We start from the raw sequence: 22,408 nt of genomic DNA, 5'->3' as shown, positions 1-22,408 counted from the left end.
CACAGGCAAAGTGGAGAATTTTAGCTTTACTCTGTATATACACTTCCTTTCATATATTTAATATCTATGATACACTATTAGCATTTATTCCAATTAAGATACAATATATTTATTTCATTTCACGCTTGTATTCTTTGTTTCGTGGCACGTGTGGTCATGTTTCTATGACGTCTATTTACTTTTTTCCTCTATCAGGCAATTGCTTATCATGTCACAATCACAGCTTGAGGGAAACAAAATGCCTAAATGCAGTTCAGAAGTTCAGGATCAGACAAACTGCCTGTCAGGATTGCAGAAAAAAACAGAAAAAAACCAAGCAGGCTTGCTCAATTCTCTTAGCAATTTACACTTTTTAACTCTCATTTAAAAGGTGTGTACGCCAACAAAATGCACAGTCCAAATAATATGGATTTACAGAGAAGTTATGGGAGGAGTTTTTATGCTTTGAAGTTAAAAAAAAACACAGAACTGTTATGTAGTATAGGAACAGAATGGAAACCCTTTCCTTGTAAGAAATTGTTGACAATTTGCGAGAAGCTCTAACTGTTTTACAATTACATAATCCACTTATGAAGATGTAGTAGGTCTGCTCTGTGTTGGGGTCTGTGTCCCGCGGCGTAATACTGGCGCACAGGGGGAGTGTGAGGCGGCTCGGCGACTCTGTGACGCCAGGTCGATAAGACCCAACTCAGGCAGCGAGAGCGCTCAGGAGGGGCCCGGTGATTCCCAGAAAGCGTAAACTACACACAAAAAAAGGTACGGAGATATTTTTATTCCTTTAAATTTTATAAATAAAACTAATTCTAGCATATCTTGTTTATACTGCGCACCACTTTACCGAGAGGAAGGAGAAGGTTAGCAGGTTAGCAGTAGTCTGTCAGTTGGAAGCTTCAAACTTTCCCCCCTTTAATTCAAAGTCTCTGACGGGAGACTTATGTTGTTTTTTTCTTCTGTGTGGAAATCATGAAGTGATGATGATGAGAGCTCAGCATCGTTGCTTTCTAGAAAACTCTTATGAAGTACAGATTTAGAATGTGTGTGTGTGTGGGGGGGGGGGGAGCTGCAAATGCTGTTGTTTTCAAATCTCTTTAAATGACAGAATTTAGGCTTCATTTTGGTTCAATTTCAAAAATACTTTCTTTTCACATGAAAAAAAGCAATATTAGGTGATGTAATGCTATATAGTTGTATCCCATTTCAGCCACGTTATTTCTTTGTTTAATGTCAGAATACTGAATTATAAGGCCAAAAGTGATCATTTTGAAAAATGACTAATTACTTTGATCATGTAAACTCAGTTTATATGTGCATAAACTAAATACACTCAGCAAATAATAAACCAACAAGGCAGATCTACATCATCAACTTTTGTTGTTGTAGAAATTAAATCATCCTCATTATGAAACTCCACTTAAAGATGATCGACAAAGATACAAGCTAATCATGGAGTCTCCAACTTGAGTGTTTAATATATTTTGTAAATGAAGTATTTAATGGCTTTGAAGAAATGAAGAACATAAATATTTTAATTTTTTTTAGTTTTTTTAGGCTTTGTAGACTGAAACAAGTCATGATACTAGAATGCACACAAAAATGATTGAGGATATGTAATAGACATTGTATAAAGATCAAGTGACATTTATCTGTGCTTTCTTTTTGTCTACAAAAACACCAAAAATTGTAGAAAAGTTATTGATTTTACTTCGTTATGCAACATTCTGACATGTCTTGATGAAGTGTTATTTGATTTATTACACTGCTGTTAATGAGTAATCATAATTTAATCATGAACAATTTTCCATTCTATTTTAATGTCAAACAGTACAGCAATACTCTTAAAATGAGTACATTGCAGGAATACTACTTGCTACTGTTGTTTGATTAATGATAACTACCTTTCGCTGAATTTTAAGAAGTACTTTTCCTTGCATTTGCACAGTAGTGTACTAGAGTTTTTCTGCAGTTGTGTCCATGGAAGGTAAACAAGGGAAAACACAGAGTGAGAGTCTTGCAGCAGCTCAGCCCAGATCTCCTGACATTATTGAAGATGACATATCAGATTACTCAAAGGACGGGATTTTGCCCTTGTTCGTGCTACAGCCTATACCCTGTTGTTGTTTTGCATTCTCGGGGTATGCAATGATGAGTTATGCTTGAGAAATTGTGTGTTCTTCCCTTTTCTTTTCAGTCTTTTAGGACTGATAAGAAAAATAAATGTAATGTATTTATTTAGCTTATTGTCTGTGGGTTTTTTTGTACACATGTTCGTAAAGAAATTTAGCTTTAGCATGTAGAGTTCCCAGTGTTATTGTTGTCTGTCTTTCAGCTGTGGCATTTCTTAGGGTGACTACAATCAGAAAACTGAGCTAAACTACACTGACAGATTCATTTTGCAAATGAAATATTTCTGACTATAGTGTAATGTACTAAAGTATGAATATATAGGATTAATTTGTTACACTTTTCTTGTGTGTTTGTGTGATCTGAGCACTGTGGCCTCATAGTGATAGGGGGAAGTGTCCACCCTAACACAACACAAACCCGACTCTTGAGTGCCAAGCATGTTTGAGATGGCTGCCTACAAACCCATGCGATTGCTATTTATGTCTGCTGTCCGGTTGCGTGTTGACTGATGTATCTGGAATGTAAAAATACGGCTGTAGCTTTGTAGTCAGGACAAATGTGATTCCAGGCCGTTTGCAGAGGCTGTTCCCATTCAGAGCTTCATCTCTAACTTATCGTGCAATCCTTGCCGAATCTGAGCATTGCACAGATTCGTGTTTGTGGGGGACCGTGGCCCGGTGACTCAAAGGACACTCTGGTCAATGACTATGTCTAGTCAGAAGGCATCTTGTGTGTGTCTGTGGTTATTTTTAAGCTTTACTTATACATAGACTGCTGGGTAAAATAACTTTGGCAGAAATCTGCATTCATTGCTCACTGTGGACCCTAACAGATTTTAAATAATTGTGGATGTCATCTTTATTTTGTCCAAAATAATCTCTTTATACATAAGAATTAAAGATTTGAAAATAAACAGGATGCTTTTTTTTAACAGATCAAGCCTTTATTGTTCAAAATCTATATAAAGACCTGGTCCAATGAAAATATTTTTGGTGTTTTTAACATGTTCTTATAGTATTTTTCTCATGATGGAGGACATGTAAAAAAAAAGAAAAGTGCTCAAAATTGCTTTTTTGAGTATTTCTTCATTTAAATGGTTGTAAATCAAGAGCAGTTGGAAAAAGTCTGTAGCAGTGATGTAGGTGCTGCTGCAGCCGGCAGACCACAACCCCCCTGCTCCGCTCTATTCCCATAGATCCACTTGTAGATGCATTGATCCATGTTAGTCTTTGTTTTCCTTGTCCGAGTTGACATCTGACTCAAAACTCTCCTGTTGGATCGCTCCAATATTGCTAGGCATTTTTTTTTGCACCATTTATGGTAATTTGCGGCTAACAGGCCTGCAAACAACTCAGAGGTGGATTTCTAATGAACTCCTGCCGCTCTGCACAAACCATGTCCTAGAAAATGACCTTTTTTTTTCTTCTTAAAATTTTGGCTAAAAATGATTATGCTGAAGATAGCATAATCATGATTAAAAAATCCACTGGGAATGATATAAGTATAGATAAAAAGATGATCGGAGTGGGACTTGGATGTATTTGTCTTGCAATTCTCCAATGGTCAAGGTTACATTTTCAAAATGTTTTATGTTCTGTCCCGAGGCTATGGATAAAGTGCTAATGTTTACAGTATGGTAAAAGGAAGGCAAGCAGTAACTTTTTTGTTGCCAGACTTAGAGATATATATTTTTTCTATTTTTCTTTTATAGTTATCAATATAACTTAAATAAGTATAAATCAATACTCATTCAGTTGACTTCTTATGTGTAACGTTTTGTCAATTTTAAAAGAAAGTATTCCAAAAAAGCCTTGGAGTCTATTTAGAAGCTAAGGATTTCATCAGAATTATATTTAATTGTTAAATATATTCAATAATTAGATTGGAAATTTGTTTTGGCAGTTCAGTTTTCTATGTATTGCTGATGGATTGTCACAAAAGCTATTTAAAAAAAAACATTGAAGCATGATTATTCACTTGGTAATCCTGAAGTTTAAGTCAAATGCTCCTTACAGTCCCCTAGTTTGTCACTCGCCCCTTTTTTTCTCTTAATCAGTTCATCTTTCTTTCTCTTTATTTATCACCCTTTCTCCTACAGCACTCCGCTGTTTATAGCCACAGACTCCATTGAGCGGGGGTTAATGGAGGCCCCATCCAGAACCCTGCTGATAAATAATGTAGCTTCTTCATAATGCTGTTCCCCGGGGAGGGTCCAGAGAGCATCATTACTGCCTCCTCATCCTACACAGCCCAAGTTTAAATTGATTAACAGACACTGAAGCGGTGCAAAATGATCCATGTGGCTAGTGTAGTGGCTAACAGCTCGCACCAAGCGGGTCAAAGCCCCCGCCTGTCAGTGGCTCATGATCCCACTTCGGCCTTCCATTAGTTTCGGTTTCTGTCCAGAGGACTAACGGGTGTTCAGAGCTGGCTGTGGGGGATGACAGAAGGGCATTTGTGGCTGTGTTGTTTAAATGAGGATGTGTGTTTTTGTACGAGGACAGACGAGTGTAACTGTGAAAACACTGCAGACATTTGTGTGACCTCCTAGTGTCCAAGTCGAACGGGCAAAAAACAAAAGACCCGATGGCCACATAGCTGTTTTTAAGAGTCCTAAAAAGCTTAGCTTGACCAAAAAAAAGTATTTTGAAATACATCACTAACAAGGATCTGCCATTAAACTCTCATTGTAGAATAGAGTAGTTCAGGCATCTGGATGGGACTAGTGTCTATACTAAATTATAAAAAGTCCTGAATATAGACGGAAATTCTGTTTACACTGCAAATGTACAATGAATTGTTCAGAAAAGTGCTGTTAGGAAAAAAGAAAAAGTATGTTCTTTTATGCAGTCGTCCTAGTCTATACATAGATATAGGAAGAGCGGGGCGCATTGGCGCCTTCATATTTTGACTACCTCACAGACAACTCTAAACTAGCATTGTCCTGAGTGGCAACACAGTGCCATATCAGACTGCTGAAATAAGCATGTGGTTAGACAAGCAGTTGGATATGATTGATCGCCAAGGGTTGGACACATGCAAGGAGGCCTGGCTCCCAGCTGCAGCTGAATCATAGCACAGGATTGGTGAGGCTGCTCCAGATGTTGCAAAGCTGAATTTGGAAAACATTTAATTCAAAACAGGTTCCCTTTTTGTGTCTGTGCAGCTGTTGTGGAATTGCTGATAGAATAAGCCTTTACTCAAATGTAATAAACACAGATTTTAGTTAGTGTCCAATAAGGGACTGACATGGTTGCACAACTATAATAAGTTTTTTCTTCTACAGTTGTTGACCTTATTAAAATGAAATCAACGGATGTATTTATAGAGTCTTTGCACCCTGTTAGCTCTAGGAAGTGGTACAACTTGTTCTTTTTTGAAGCCATGACAAATGTGTTGTCATTGTAAGAATTTCAAAACTGTTTAGGACCTAAAAGAGAAATGTTTTCCCAAAGATATTTGCATTTTTTTGTTTTCGGTTCTTTGCAAAATGCTAATATATCCATTTTTTAATTGGTGATTTTTGCCCTATTCAAAGTCCCCAACAGTATTACTGAAATAAAGAAGATCAGAACAACATGTTCACATTAATGTACACAGAACTTTAAATAGTTGAAACATTCCTGCCTAGTTTACCAGTTTTTTTTTTTTTTTTTTTTTGTATGACACAGAAATCCAACTTCTTACGTAATCTTGAGGGCCAAGAATAACCACAAAGATATGTAGTCCAATACACAACAGTCTACGCAACGCATCCTCATCCTGTCAAAAGGAAGGCACTCTCGGGCATATTTGTCCGTTTTTAAGAGGTGGCCTCATAGAAAAGTGCATTAAAAAAACTCAGTTGTGTACATTTTATTTGACTTTACTGAAGAAAAGATGATTTTCTTCCACTCAGGTTTTTGTATAGATAACAGCTAAGGAAGAAACAATGCAATAATGCTGCGTGGGCTGCTGCTTCTAGTACATACAGCCCTTTGATGTGAGCCATGTTACTTATTAGCCGTAATGTGACAGGCCATATGGACGGGAAGCTTTTTGGAGCGGTGGCTGATGTCTTCTGGGTGTGTGACGTACCCTTAGCAGCTACAGATGACATTATTGTTTTCTTTGTGAGAGAAAGGAAACACAAAGAAGTGTTTATCTCTCCAAGGATGAGTAATTTATCTCCAGGTTAAGGATTTAACTTTCTCTTTTCTTTTTTCTAGTGACTGTCAAGAGGACACTGGACCTTTCAGCGCTAAGGAGTCCCTAAAACACACAAACAACAACAAAATCAAAGAACACTTTACCGTTTGCCTTCTGGAGGTGGATAGTGTCCTAACACTCCTCACACTTCTTTTAGGAGAGGAGAGGACAGTGCGTCCACCATGAATGTCACCTCACTCTTCTCATTCACCAGCCCTGCTGTCAAACGGCTGCTCGGATGGAAGCAGGGAGACGAAGAAGAGAAGTGGGCAGAAAAAGCGGTTGATGCTCTGGTTAAGAAACTGAAAAAGAAGAAGGGAGCCATGGAGGAGCTGGAACGGGCTCTCAGCTGCCCCGGGCAGCCCAGTAACTGTGTGACGATCCCTCGTTCACTGGATGGACGGTTGCAGGTGTCCCACAGGAAAGGCCTGCCACATGTTATTTATTGCCGGGTGTGGCGCTGGCCTGACCTGCAGTCCCACCATGAACTGAAGGCGCTGGAGTGCTGCGAGTACCCCTTTGGCTCCAAACAAAAGGATGTGTGCATTAACCCCTACCACTACAAACGGGTCGACAGCCCAGGTAAGGAATATCAGTGCAGTTACACAAGTATAGACTCTTAATAAAGATTTTCTTTTATTAGGTTATAAATGAATTTGAATCATGCCGGCTGCACGGTGGGGCAGTGGTTAGCGCTCTTGCCTCACAGCAAGAAGGACCTTGGTTCAAGTCCCGGCTGGGGGACCTGAACCAGAACATCAATGGGGGACCTTTCTGTGTGGAGTTTGCATGTTCTCCCCGTGCATGCGTGGGTTTTCTCCGGGATCTCCGGCTTCCTCCCACTGTCCAAAAACATGCTTCATAGGTTGATTGGCAACTCTAAATTGACCATAGGTGTGAGTGTGAGAGTGAATGGATGTGTGATTGAGGATATTCTACCCTGCGACAGACTGGCGACCAGTCCAGGGCATCCCTTGCCTACGCCCAAGTGGCCGGGATAGGCTCCGGCAACCCCGTGACCCCGAAAGGGAATAAACGGTTAAGAAGATGAATGAATGAATGAATCATGCCTTTTTGGTTTCAAAAATTTGCCCACGACCTGTAGTTATTCATTGGCTGTTTACATAAAATATTATGAAAACTAATAAAAGTGATCATATGTGTTATATAACCAAATCAGGAATAAGATATTTTTAATTAAATAACGTGAACTTTGCTTTAAACTGACAACAAAGATATTCAGCATTCATTTATAATGTAACTGTAAAGATGAATAAAAAAATACTCTACCACTCAAAAGAATAGTTCAATGTATCTAGTTACTTTAATGAACACAAAACACCAACTGGAGATGCAAAATAAATATTTAAAATGTAACCAATTTATACACCAAAATGTTCCCTTGACTTCTTTTTTCCCCCCCATCAAACTAGCCACCTTGGACAGATATGCTTTATGTTTGCTTTATGTTCACTCTGGTTTATCCCAAACCAGCTCAAAGGGTTTGAGTCTGGAGACGTTGTTGGTTGTTGGTTTTTTGTTGGTACCATCTTCTTGTTTTGTTTTCAAGTAGTTCTAGAATAGCTTAAATTTAAAGACCCACTCCAATGAAAATTGTGTTTTTGTTGTTTTTAACATGTTCTTGCAGTAATGTCCCATCATGAAGACATATATAAAGAAAAGTACGATTAAAGCTGCTTTTCTGACTTTTTCTTTATTCAAATTGTTGTGAGGAGACGAAAAAAAGACATTTAAAAAAGCTTGCAGGTTTAAAAAACCTACAATCGGCAGGCCACAAGCTCCCTGCTCCGCTCCATTCTGATGCATCCACTTGGAGACAGATAGATCCATGTGTGTCTTTGTCTTTCTCGTCTGAGCTGACAGCTGGTTCAAAACTGCACGACCGGATTGGATAGCTCTAATATTATTTGCCATTTTTGTTGAACTGCCTTATGTTAGGTTGTGAGGGGCCGTAAGCTAGCAGGAGAGTGTTGACAAAAACACCACACACCAACAGTTCCCCCCACAAGTCAGAGGCAAATTTCTGATAAAATCTTGCCTCTCTGCAGAAAATATGTCCTAGAAAATGACAGGTTTTTTGATATTGACTTCTGGGAACACCTTCACATCAGATCAAAAGATTATTAGAGTGGAACTTTAAGTTTTCAGTTGGTTTTTGTTGTAGAATAAACCCTCTGATCAATTAGATGCAGACCAAAGAGAATTGCATGGTGCTGTAGAATTATCTGTGCACCACACCAACCCTGGATCCAGCAAAACAGCCCCATAACATCACACCTTCTCCTCCATATTTGACAACTAATTTCAAATTTTGTGGGAGTCGTCCTTTCCCCCTTTTTTGATCATGTAAAAGGGATTTCAGATTTTGGTTCATTAATCCCTAACACCTTCTCCCAGTCTTCACTAGTCCAGTGACTGTGTTTCCAGGCCAGGCAAGCCTCTTCTTCTTATCCAGACATCTTTATTTACTATAACTCATCCTGTCAACCCTATGGCTTAAAGTTTTCCTACAGTTACAATTGAGACTGGTCTTCTGCAACCACATTCAAGCTGCCCTCGAATCTGGTGTCTCTTGAGCCATCTATCATGCAGGTGTTAAGTCCCAGAACCTTCACCTCTGATGTGGTTGTGACTTTGGGTCTGCCAGACCTCTTCCTGTCAGAGTTTCCCCCAGTTTCTCAAAGTCCTTTGACTTTATGTGCAACCCCTCTGTAAAAAAAGACCCACATTTTTAGTGTATGATGGCTCGTCTCTCTGCTTTTGCTCCTACCGTTTTCGAAACTACACACTTCTTTCAGCAGTACAATATTGTTTGACTAAAGCAGCGGCACTGTGTTCTAGCACTACTTCCGTGCATAAAGAGGAATTCATTCATTCATCTTCTTCCGTTTTGTTCCATTGGGGGTCATGGGGCTGCTGGAGCCTATCCCGGCCACTTGTGGGCAGAAGGCAGGGGACAACCCTGGACAGGTCACCAGTCTGTCGCAGGGCCACGTATCACATATCCATTCACTCTCACACTTAGGGACAATTTAGAGTTGCCAATTGACCTATGAAGCATGTTTTGGGACGGTGGGAGAAAGCTGGAGACCCCGGAGAGAACTCACGCATGCAGGGGGAGAACATGCAAACTCCACACAGAAAGGTCCCCCATTGTTGTTCTGGTTCAGATCCCCCAGCCGGGACTTGAACCGGGGGCCTTCTTGCTGTGAGGCAAGAGGGCTAACCACTGTGGCACCGTACGGCCTAAAGAGGAATTTGTAAGTAAATATAAAAAGTTGGAACATCTTTATGAAGGAGTTTAGAAACACAACCAACTAGTATTGCAGAGAAAAAGCTTTCCATTGTTGATTTTTATTTTACACTTTAAGGCTAAAAGTGCCCTGAAATTTTTCATTGTTAATTAAATCTCTGACAAATCTTTTACAAGTCACTTTTCCACCATTTGAAGTTATTCATTGGACTTTGCCTTGAACCGAAAAAAAATAGCCTGGTTAATTGTGGTGTTTAAACACTTTTGACTGGAAGTGTAGTTCATATCAGTTCCTGTGCTTCAAAGCACTTCAAGTTGCTATACAAGCGTGCTTATTTTTCCTTTCCAAAAAATCCACTTTAGATTGTAAACATACTGCATTAATGCTGAAAAAAGGAAAGTTAACAAACCTTTATAAGGAAGTAAAGGTAGCAAAATAATTCAAGATGCTTGGGTTTGATAAACGAGAAGATAAGCAATGCAGAATGTGTCTGCTTGGGTTTCTACAGTGTTTTACAAAACTACTACAAATCAGATTGAAAACAGAAAATGAGGGTCAGCTGACAGACTAAAAACAACTGTGTTCAGAACACTGAGTAAAAGGAAAAAGGTGTGTGTGCCTGTCTGTGCGTTTATGTGTCAGGAAATTCCATTTGAGGGGAGAACGGGATCTTTGTTTTGAACATGCCCAGTACGTCAGGCCCATCTTTTTCTCGCTCTTTGTACACATATCGACACACAGGCACACCCAACTCTTGCACACTTTAAACAAAAAACAAAAAAGGCACAGTGTGTAAAATTGGCTGGAACAGGAAAACGGCCACTTAAACACAATGGGAGGAAACAGTTGCTGGCGGAGTCGCACACGTTTTGTTGTAGAGGCGGCTGCTCGACACAGGGCTAAGGTGATTCAGCCCCGCAGCACCTGTCTACCCACACTGCTCCCCTCCTTTTCCAGTCTATTTTCCCTCTCTTGAACCTCCCCCCACACACTCATCCTGTCAGACACCCCCCCACACACACACGCACACACACACACGCACACACACTGTTCTAAGTAACACCACAGCTGTTCTTCTTTTGAGCATTTCACCTCAGAAATAAATGACAACATTGATGCTCTGGCCTGTTGGAGACCACCTTTTGGAAGACTGACAGCCTGCTGCACGTCCTCTGAAATTTCAGCACCAGCTTTATTTATCTGCACATTTATTTATAGATGCCAGTGGAGCATATCACTGCGGTTTTTCGCTGCACCTCAATAGCCTTCAGTCAGTGATGAATTCCACAAGAATGGCTCACCTCTTTGACGTCTTTCAGAGCAGAAACATGAGAGTCGGGGCCGAATACTGCTGACCAGCTGCTCAGAAGCTGACACTTCGAAAAAACCAGCACCGTCTGCATTTAGGATCTTGAATTGTGAACAACTCCAGAAAGAGTTTCAATTTTTTGTTTTTGTGTTGTTTTTTTTAAACCAGAGGATCTTATATTCATCTTTGTTTGGATTATTCACAATGTATGTAATTCAAAGTTAGATGCCAGAGATTATCGTAAGACAGCAAAGTTTTAAAATTGTAATCTTTCTGCAGAGGAACCAAAATTAATCGAGAGGCTAAAAAAGAAAAAACAAATGTAGTTTGCATTATTTTGTGAAAGTCACAGTCACTCTTTAACTTTTCTGGTGAGAAGACTTTTTAATATTGCCAATTTTTTCAGATTTGGGTGCTTATTTGGTTACATTAATATAGAAAAAAGTATTTTAACCTTCCTGGAATAGAGTAAGATGACATGCACTATTGAAAGCTCTGTTGTGATGCTCTGTTGGTCTTTATTTATTGTCATTAAGCCTTTTTCTTTCTCTCTTCCTCAGTGCTTCCTCCTGTCTTGGTTCCAAGGAACAGCGAGTTTAACGCTAAGCACACAATGCTTCCTCGATTTCGCAACCCTCTACAGCAAAACGAGCCACACATGCCCCAGAATGCCACCTTCCCAGAATCCTTTGCACAGGCCAACACTGTGCCATTCCTTCACTCTCCCGGTAATAGCTACCCAAATTCCCCCGGCAGTGGTAGCACCATCACCTTTCCTCATTCACCCTCTAGCTCCGATCCTGGCAGTCCATTCCAGATGCCAGGTGAGTCACCCGTTACATTTATTAGCAAGGTAAAAGTTAACCTCTTCTATTTGTCTTTACAGAATCCTAACAAGTTCTCCTTATTGTGTTCCCCACATTTAGAGACTCCTCCACCCGCTTATATGCCTCCAGAGGAGCAGATGACTCAGGATTGCCCCCAACCAATGGACACCAACCTCATGGCTCCACCCTTGCCCTTAGAAAACAACAATCGAGCAGGTTACCATGCAAGCTTAAATTATTTTTCACACACCCACACACATCTGTCTTCAGTCTTAACTCATGGCAGAACAATAAACATTCAGGAGCCAGCAGCTTCAGTTTGGAAATTCCCTCTATCTGCTGATAAACCAACAACCATAAGGTCCTAAAAGCTAACCAGGATACACGTGGAATCAAAATCTAAAAGTTTTGAAATGTACAATAATTCATAAAATAAATAATTTAAGATAAGACAAAGAAAATGAGGGGAAAACTGCTATCTCAATGGGAAGTCTTCTACCCAGGAGGACGATGTGTATCCCTCATTGTCCTATCTTCTTATAGATAGTGATCTTTAGATGCTGTGGAAGAGCTCTGGACCCTCTAAGGTTTCACTCTGTAAAACTCAGGAAATGTTTGTCACTTTACAGCAAACACTTCAGGTGTCTCTCCTTTGAACTTGGGGGAAAAAAATTGTCCTGAAAAACGTGGACATTATTCTGATGTGACATAAGTTGTGCTAATGGCTTTATTCTCATTTTACTGCCTTGAGTGCAGAAAAAAAACATCTGCCGTTTAAACAGGTGTTGGAAGTGCAGTTGCAGCTGCAGTGCTGCGTGCTGCAAAACAGTTAGGATGGTGGACTTGAGCCACACAAACACCTCCACCAAATGAATGCCCAGGAATAGAGCAAATGTCAAAAAACTTAAATAATTCAATTTTCTTTAAAACCAGTAATTTGGAGTTTATGACATTATTGTTCATATTCCTAGATGTTGACGAGTGAAAACATGAAAATCATTTGCAGTTCTACAGTTTTTGCCGGTTCTACAATCTAATCCATTATTTTAAAGATACCGGCTATTATCCATCTGTTCTGGAGTAGATGTTGGTTAATAATAGTTACTGAACCTGTTTACGTGCCCACAAAAATTTGGATAACAGGAAGTAAACAAAAATATGCAAATTGAGCATGGAAATGGCAAAAAACTACAACAATAGTAATGTCCCTTAATTGCAACATTGGCAGCTCAATTGCCTAAATACTCTTGATTTGGCTTGATGTCCTTCAAACTGCAGGAACTCATCATCTGCCTCTGGCTTTCCCTCATGTGTCACAAATGCACCATGTCATCATTAGCATGAACAAACTGAGGCTTAAGTTCTAGTAATCGTGTTTAATGGGACGACTCTCCGCCTGTGAGGGTTTTACCCTCCTCTTGTTATGTTTTTTAGAAAAAAAATAGTTTTTCCTTTGATTTGGCAAAACTAATCAATTTAACTTGTAAAATTCATGTGACAACAAAAAGAATTTTTTTTATTAAAATTTAAATATAAGTAGTTTTTAAAGAATTTGTCACCATCTTTTTTTGCAGAGAAATGCACAGTATCTTCTGCTTTTCTCTTTCTGGTTGTCTTTCATTTATATTTTATTTTTTATTTCAGAAGCAATCAGATTGACTGATATAAGTCTGTTTGTAGGGGTGTGTACTGGCAAGAGTCTAGCGATACGATGCATATTGCGATACATCCCAAGACTGTACCAGAACAATTTTTCAATATTTTTTTAGAGAGCATGTCTTAGCAAAAAAAACTCTGAATAAACACTTGAATATTAATATGCCTTTCATTGTAATCAAATGGAAAAATTCAATTTTTTGCAATGATCAGAACCTTAAGCACTGCAACTGTATCTCATATACATGTTGCTTTTACCAAGGCAAATTCAGAGTGCTTTTCTTTTGGTGAATGAATATATATTTGTTCTTAAATGGAACGGTCAAAATGATCCAATTTACACAACAAAACATTTTTCAGTATAAGAAAAAAGCATAGAATTATGTGCTCTGTGGGTAGTGCATGTCTTATAACAACAAAACCGCGATGCTGACTGAATATTTAACGAGCTGGTTCTCGCTGAGATCTTGTAGTTGTTTTGTGTGGTGTAGAGCTGCTCAAAGAGGCTCAGTGGGCGGTGCTGACAACTAGCGGTCGGAGGTTTCAGTGGTAAACAAGAGTCAGATGCTGTAGGAAGCTCATAAATAATTAAATAAATATCGCCTGACAGCATTTTAAATTGATACACATATCGCGATATATCTGTGAGTTGGTATATCCTTACACCCCTAGCTACCTGTGGCTGGGAGTTTCCTAGATTCATACCTATATTTGGGTATCGTGCTGCCACCCTGACAAGTGGGAGTGTCCAACTGCGGTTGCACATAATATCACAGCCCAGATCACATTCTGTTAAACAGCTTGAGCTTGTGTTGCTAATCTAATTAGTGGTAGTGACCTCCACTAAAATATTTATGCAGGAAAAATCCTGTTTTAAAGATCAAAAACTTAAGGATGTTAGTCTATGTGTTCATATACTTTTAATATTTTTTGACTATGACGCCTAAACTCTTCATTCCATTATTAGTGACAGTATTATGAAAAAATATTACGTGCAAAAATGTGATTTCATTAATATGAAAAAGAAGCATTCAGCTATTGCTAAATCAAAAAAAAAAGATGGATGGACAGAAAATAAAGACACACTTTGTATGCTTTTGCCAAACTCCAATCTAAATATTCATGACTATCCCTAATCAGACTTACAGCACCTTGTCTGGGTACTCTGGATTTTTTTAATTTTGTGTTTACTTTTTTCTAAAGTTGCTCAGTTGTCTTTCATCATCTTCAGGTTCAATGAACTAGAAGTGTATCTATTACGCAATAGGTGGGAACACCTCAATAGTCAACAGAACGGACTGTGATTGGCAGCCAGTTGTTTCAAAAGGAATCCCACACAACAGAACTCCGGTCCACACAGAACCAAGGTTCTTATTTTTGTGAAGCGGCTGTGCTCAGTACCCTCATTCATATAACAATAAAGGTCCAGCTCATAAACGGCTCATTTATACAGTTTTATTTTAAAAAGCCTCCCAACTCTCTTGAATAATATCAGACCCATGTATGTTTTTTTTTTGTTTTTTTTGTTTTATTGCTTCTACAAATGTCTACAATTTTGCACACCAAATCTCAGAGATTCTGGACACTTCTACAGATAATGGTACCGGGCGCAGCTGCTCAAAACAAATCTGTTGCTGGAAGTGGGAGTTGGTGCGTCTTTTTCTGCTCCACAAGCTGCATCCTGCACCGGAAGCAGGTTTCTATTGTGTACCAGCTCCAGTTAGGCAAAAGACAAAACACACCTGCCAGTCAGTGCCATGCTAAAGAGGGATTTTGGGAGACATATGTACCTAAATACACATGATTTGTTCCTTTCAATTATGGGATGGGGCCAGCTCAGAACTCTGGCAAAAGTAACTGGAAATCCGGAATGACTGCGAACCTTTATGATGAAATTATTCATTTTTTCTGCTTCAAGTCTTAAAGATATTATGTTTTAATATTTAAAAAAACGATTGATGAGATTCTGTTGTAGGAGTGAGTTAGAATTGATGTGGACTGACTGACTATGTTGGAATGTTCTCAGTGTCCTCTCCAGATGTGCAGCCAGTGGCTTATGAAGAACCCAAGTACTGGTGCTCCATTGTTTACTACGAACTCAACAATCGAGTAGGTGAAGCGTTCCAGGCTTCCTCCACCAGTGTTCTCGTCGACGGCTTCACAGATCCCTCCAACAATCGCAATCGATTTTGCCTCGGCCTGCTCTCCAATGTGAACCGGAACTCCACCATCGAGAACACCCGACGGCACATTGGCAAAGGTAATCCCGTAAGCAGGTTCCTATGGAGCTTAGCTTTTGTTTCTGATATGAACACACAAACCTTAACTCAGTAAAATGGAATCACAAAAAGGGGGGGGGGGGGGGGGGGGGGGGTTCAGACCAGGGCAAAGTAAAGACCATACCGTTTTAAAACCAGAAATATCACTGCGGACACCTAAATATAACTCGCTCTTTGACCTTTATTTGCATAAACAGTTGAGAAGTGACGGTAGTTGAAACAATGTCAAGCTCAGGTGGGAAAGGGTTAAGATAAGATAAGATAAGATAAGATAAGACTTTATTTATCTCATGATGGATAAATAAAGTCCATCATGGACTTTATTTCCAATAAAGTCATCCAAATAGCAAATATTCAGTAGCAAATATTTGATTATTAGTACATTAACCAGATGTGTAACTGGATCCCTTCTGCGTTGTTTAAGGAGTAAAAAGATGTTGGGACACAGCAGAACCCATGGAGACCACCTCTATGAATTGCGGATCTGACAATTTTCCCAAAAGAAAATAGAAACCACAGTGTTAGCATCCCGTATCAGCTCCTCTCCCACGGGACTATAAAACAGAAAGGGCAGGGGATAACGCATACCTGACAATTTTCTGAGAAGAAAATGATATATAATAATAAAAAGGTACAAGGTACATTAAGCCCATTCATATTTTAAGTGAGGGTCTGCACCAGGATAAAAAAACAAAAATGTCACCTTAACATCTGACTGTTTTAGGTTCATGGCTGATGATTCTGACATTGAAGTTATGGTGATTAAACGTTTGTCTCTCTGTTTCACCTCTTAGGCGTCCATCTGTATTACGTTGGAGGAGAGGTGTATGCAGAATGTCTAAGTGACAGCAGCATATTTGTCCAGAGTCGTAACTGTAACTACCAACATGGATTCCACCCCACAACTGTGTGCAAGATTCCCAGCAGATGCAGCTTGAAGATATTCAACAACCAGGAGTTTGCTGAGCTTCTGGCCCAGTCTGTCAACCATGGCTTTGAGGCAGTTTACGAGCTCACTAAGATGTGTACCATCCGCATGAGCTTTGTTAAGGTGAGTTGGTTCGGCGAGACTGAACGAGAACAGGAAGTTGGGGTTGTCCTTAACACTCTCCCCCCTTAGTATGATCTGTGCTGTTATATCTTTTCTATTTATTTTAATGCTTTGCCTGTAGCCTATTTTTTATTAACAGTTATTTTAATTGTCGTCTTATGATTCCTTTATAAATGTTATTTTTAGCTTTTAAGGTAGACAAAGAAAACAGATAACAAATAACCGCCGGGCAAATTCTGGCTTATTGCAGGGATGCTTTTAAATTGAAATTGAAATTGAAGTTAACTTTTATTGGCAACAACAACCACAGATGGTTGGTGCTGCCTGTACTTACAGGTTCCTTTTGTAGCATAAATGCAAATGTCTGTCTGATGTTAAAACCAAATTGATTATCAGTAGAAAACATAAAACAATTAAAGTAATCTGAGTTATGTTGATTTCAATTACTATTTGTATAAAAAAACATTTGTATAAAAAAAGAAATGTTTATTTTTTCATCAGTGAATCCCTATTTGCAGAAATAAAAGTTACAAACAAAATACACAGATTTGCATCGTTGAGCACCAGCTGTTTCCAGCATCACTTTAAACTACTAGAACTGTCAGGACACGGTTTCCCACAATGCACTGTTTTGTAGTGATAAGGTGCCTCGCAGATACAAATTTAGTACTGCGCTGAACTGGGTAGGCGCATTGCACCCGCCCTTTTTTCTCGAGATGCTTTTATGATGATTGACATGTGACGAAGCATAAAACTAACCAGCATACACCGCACAGCAGGTGATCTGTGCAGCACTGCGTCCGCCTGGGGGATATCAAACACTATTAGATGACTCTGGTGATCACACATCCTGATAGGCTGAAGACACTTGATTTAGGTAGATTTAGGTAGTCCCGGGAGAGCTGGGACACAGGCAGGATTATGTAAATTATGTAATCCTGGAAACATTTGTTTTTAAATATTTCTTATATATTAAAAAAAGTTCTGCACATTTGTAATTCATGTGAAAACATAGTTTGATTTACAAGACATTCTTGCATTCCTATAAATAATTGCCAGTTGTTAAAAATATATTTTTTTAAAAAGACAAAAGAAAAATGAACAGATATAACTAGTTTAGTGATTTGTGCTGTTCTTTCTTCTTCTAGGGCTGGGGAGCAGAGTACCACCGTCAGGATGTGACCAGTACACCCTGCTGGATAGAGATCCATCTGCATGGTCCTCTACAATGGTTGGATAAGGTCCTGACCCAGATGGGCTCCCCCCACAACCCTATATCCTCTGTCTCCTAGGCTTCTGTGGCCCCAGTGGTCTCTGTCCTCAGCCCTGCGGCTGTCCACACCCCAGCATTTTTGACTAAGTAGCAAGAATAGCAGCTAACTGGTCCCAAGGTAGTTTGCGGTTTACTCCTCACTTGTAGAGTTTTGACGAAAACCCAAACTGATCTGGGACCTGCATCATTGAACAGGTCATAGGTAGGTTTGTTTTGTACTTGAAGGACACCAGAATTGGGCACATTTACAGACTGGGAGAGGGATAAGCAGAGTTAAAAGATGCAACTGGAAATTACTTGATCTTTGTGACCAATCATTTGACCGACCATCACATGCATCATGAGGTGAGCGTCCTCTTAGAACTGGCTTTCACTGTTCCTTCTATCAACTGTTCTGTCATTCTGGAAAACAACTCATTTTGTATCCAAATATTTCACTCAAAACTCAACATGAGTAGTGACAGTAGTTATGGGACCAGGTCACCAAATGTTACAGTCGGTCGATATTTTCCGTGAATTATGTTCTGCAATGGAATATATAAACGGAAAGTTCTTTTAAAAAGTACAGAATTAGCGGGGAATTTAGTTATTGCTAACTAAATTCTAACTAAAATCAGCTAACTCTGGAAACTCAACAAGCTTCTGAAAATGTTTTTTTAAAAATAAAAATGAATCATAACAACAAAACAGCCTAAATAAATCAGAAATAATTAGTGTAAGTGTAAAAAGTAGCATTTAGTTAGAGGCATGAGACTCAAAGGGCAATTCAGTCAATAAAAAAAAAAAGAAATTGAAATCTCAGTGTTGTTACTGTTGTTACATGTTTTCTTTTACGAGAATGATTAAAAAATACTATCATGACATATTTACTATTAAAAAATGTGCTGTGCAGTCTGTTTTTTTTGTTTGTTTTTTTGCGATGCATAGTTTGTTTAGTGTAGTGTTCTGCATTTAGGACTGATAACATGAAACTGCAGCAGTTTGCAGAAAGAAACGTGCCCGACATGTGGCGGCACTGCTGATGCACATCTATATACACGTCACTGTTTAGAACCATGCTTCCAGTGAAACCCACCCACCTTCATGCACTGAGACTCATGTATAGAACAAATGCATTACAGAGAGGGAAACATATTTTTTTGAAAAATCTTTAACCCTGTAACCTGTGTTGTGGAAATATTGTCACTTTTGTTTTGTCAATGAGAGTAATCATGCAAACATTGTTGATGGTGCTCCAAAAATATTTGTCATTGTCACCTTTTTTTTTTAACTGATCCTCCTCACTCTTTTCTTTATATTGTGGAGCATTAAAAACCTTTTTTTTCCTCAACACATTTTTAATCACCCTAGTGGAACTTCCTTTGCCTACTTCCTGGTATTTGCTTCCCTTTTCACCTTTGGCAAACCATCATTGCTGGTTAATGTTAAAGGATTTGCCAATGTGGGAGGCTAATTGGACTGAGTTCTTTATTTTGCGGCAAAACGTATTTGTGCCCATAAGCGTTATCGACATTTTACGAAATTCTCTGCTCAGATAAATTTATTTAAACATATGTTTAACACTCCAATGAAAGTTTTTTTCAGTCACATTTCATTTCTTCATTTTAAGGGATTTTTTTGTTTAGGTCTTGATTTGGTTTCTGACTTTTCTAGCTAGTTTTTTGTCATTTTTTTTTTTCACTATTTGTCTAGGGTCCTTTCATTGTTTTTTTTTTTTCATTGAATTACTTTCCCTTGACTTCCTATACTCACAGACAGCTGAGTTTGGATTTTGTGAAGTGTTGTCCTAATCCTATGATGGCGGTGCAAACAAAACAAAATAAACATTTCAATTTTGAAAAAAATAAAAATAGTGGTAAAAGCATATTGTAACGGGGATTAATGCTTTTGCAAACAAGCAGAGTGGGGACTGGCACGACATACTCTACAGAAATAATAGTGTTTTTGTTTACAGCACTTGAAAATTCCTTCAAATCCCTAATTTTAAACTCTGAAAGAAGGTGCGATCTTTTTTAAATGCAACTATTATCAAATACAGATGAGGTTTGCAACAAAAGTTACAATTTGTTGGATCATATTTAGAGCCATAACTGACTTCCACTGCTGCAACACAGCACAGCAAGTTCAGAAAAGCTGTTTGTTTGTTTTTGTTGGAGGAGCTGAACTAGTTTTCCTTTCGTTGACCTCGGCCCAAAAATGCTGATTCACTGAATATGGGATTGCTTCACATTTCTGCCATTACAGTGTAAATATTTTATTAAATCTCTCATATCATTTTTACAGTGGTTGGAAAAAAAACTCATTAAAATGACTTAAGTAAAAAAAATAAGCAATCAGGTGTTAACCAATGAAAGAGAAAGTGTCACTTATTCATGTCAAACTATGTTTTATTGATGTCTCTTTATCTTGTTTCTTTTCTTTTTTTTAAGATTTGTTCAGTTTTCATCCGTTCTTGCTTTGCTGAACACATAACATTCTTTTTTTTGTATTTTCAACATTTTTGCTTTGTCTGCACTTTCACATGTTGCTTCATTGTCTGTTTTGCTCAATAAGGCAGTTTTGTTCATGAATATCAAGTCTCTACTGGAAAATTCAATAAAACTGTTTCAATAATTGTCGTGTCTGTTTTTTCACCAATTTATATCAATATTTATTTAATCAATTTTCAAATAAATTTACATAAATACATTGGTCATGCACATTTCATCGGCCATTATCCCTTACTTATTATCTAATATATTCATTTGTAGATGTGCCAAAGTTCAAAGTCATGTTGCCTTAATAAAAGGTCAAAAATAGAAAAATTTGAAAATAAGAGGATGTCTGGTCAATAGCCATTCATTTATTCAAAAAATCAAAAGCAGAAATAGCAAATAATTATCTTAAAAACCAACATATGCTAAAGTCCTCACTGTTCAATAGATGGTGAAGGGATCAGAAGCAGGTTAAGGAACTACAATCGACCCAAAAGGAGACAACTTTAATCCAACTTATGGAACCAAAGCTTGACAATTTCGTAGGTTTACTGGTGATGAACACAAAAAGATAGGAAGATGAGAGAAAAATACATGTAGGTCACGATTACTGAGAACACAAGTGCTATTTCTCATTTTTCTGAAAAGCATTTTCTTGATAAAATAACCAATTGATATCTTAAAGCTTGTTAAAGAATGATGGGCAAAGCTCCGAAAGGCTGCAGGAAATCAGAAGAAATTGAAACTAAAGTCTTCATTTATCATTTAATGTATGAAAAGGTTGTACAAATACTGTGAAAACTATGAGCATTTTAACCCTTGTGCTTTCCTAGGCACTTTAACATTGAGAGTTGGGTCATCTAGACCCATTGAACCTTTTTTCAGTGATTTGTGATCTTCACTGGTGTCCATGGATTACATGAAATCCTCTCCACCTTTATCCACCTTTGTCATGGTAGGGAGAACATGGCTGAGTTCTTAGACTTTCACCAGTCATCAGGTTGTTATTTGCTTTTGTCAGGCTTGATAAGTTTCTTTTTCCCTTTAACAGAAACACTTTGCTGCCACTTGCTGGTTCAAACTGTCCATCGACAGGCTGCCTTCTATTGGTTATTCCTCAAATGAATCATGTAGATGCCCTACTGAGTTTATTGATATAAACTTTCTTTTGACAGCTATTACACTTAAGTTAAGAAGCCACATTACATAAACATTAAAGGATATGTTTTGTCACAGGCTGAATTTACACACTACATGCACAGTGTGCCGTTTTTCTAAAAAAACACATTTTTACCCCTTTAATCGCTCAGTATTGGTTTTCTTTATTAAAACACCTTTAACATAAATACTGCAGTTTGCTGCAATTATCTACTAAAAATATTTTTGGCATCATGAACTGAAGTAAAAAAATACCACTGATTTGTAAGATAGACCAATCATTTATATTCTTAATTATTAAAAAGTATAATTTATGCTCTCACCAAACTGCAAACATAGATTTCTCAAACACACATTAAACCTTGTCTATCAATAGAGAAGCTTTTGATTTTATTTTGTTCAACACCTATTGCACAAGTAGTTTATTTAAGTGTATTACACATGTAACAGAATACATGAAATTTACCGGTACTATTCAATACTATCAATATAAAGTAAACTTAAAAATGTTTCACTTTTGTCTCATTCAGTTAGTACATTTTCACTACATGTTCATGGTCTATGGTATAATTACTCTGCTTTCAAGATTCATAATTCATTTTATTTGTCATTTTCATTGTAACAATGAAATTGCTTACCTAAACTCAAATATGCGTGACAAAATAAACTTCAGGTCTACTACCCGTTGTATAAAGCAGTACACCTTTAGTCTTTTTCATTAACTATACTTGAGGATAAGTATAGACAGCATAATAATACTGTATGTACAGTGTGTAAGTTTACAATAAATAGAC

At 38.2% G+C, this 22,408-nt stretch overlaps 1 protein-coding gene across 1 annotated transcript; it reads left to right on the top strand.

Moving 5' to 3' along the window:
• Positions 1-459: 459 nt before the first annotated feature.
• On the top strand, positions 460-20,595 carry LOC144994330 (mothers against decapentaplegic homolog 1). The gene is made up of 7 exons (XM_078951885.1): positions 460-756; positions 6,333-6,894; positions 11,457-11,720; positions 11,823-11,939; positions 15,406-15,639; positions 16,453-16,709; positions 17,858-20,595. Exons 2-7 carry the CDS (start codon positions 6,495-6,497, stop codon positions 17,999-18,001), a joined length of 1,416 nt encoding a protein of 471 aa, XP_078808011.1. The 5' UTR covers positions 460-756; positions 6,333-6,494; the 3' UTR covers positions 18,002-20,595.
• Positions 20,596-22,408: the final 1,813 nt, after the last annotated feature.

Source organism: Oryzias latipes, chromosome 1 (genome assembly GCF_053564925.1).
Source record: "Oryzias latipes strain Hd-rR chromosome 1, Olatipes_Hd-rR_3.1".
Taxonomy (NCBI): domain Eukaryota; kingdom Metazoa; phylum Chordata; class Actinopteri; order Beloniformes; family Adrianichthyidae; genus Oryzias; species Oryzias latipes.
Note: the sequence above shows the minus strand (reverse complement) of the source record. Positions and strands in the feature narration are given on the sequence as shown.

What these genes read in the sequence shown, in the direction of transcription:
- LOC144994330 (XM_078951885.1), top strand. Translation starts at nt 6,495, where the DNA reads ATGAATGTCACCTCACTCTTCTCATTCACCAGCCCTGCTGTCAAACGG. An exon ending in CCGACGGCACATTGGCAAAG is followed by an intron (nt 15,640 to 16,452) that starts GTAATCCCGTAA and finishes TTCACCTCTTAG; the next exon opens with GCGTCCATCTGTATTACGTT. An exon ending in TCCGCATGAGCTTTGTTAAG is followed by an intron (nt 16,710 to 17,857) that starts GTGAGTTGGTTC and finishes TTCTTCTTCTAG; the next exon opens with GGCTGGGGAGCAGAGTACCA.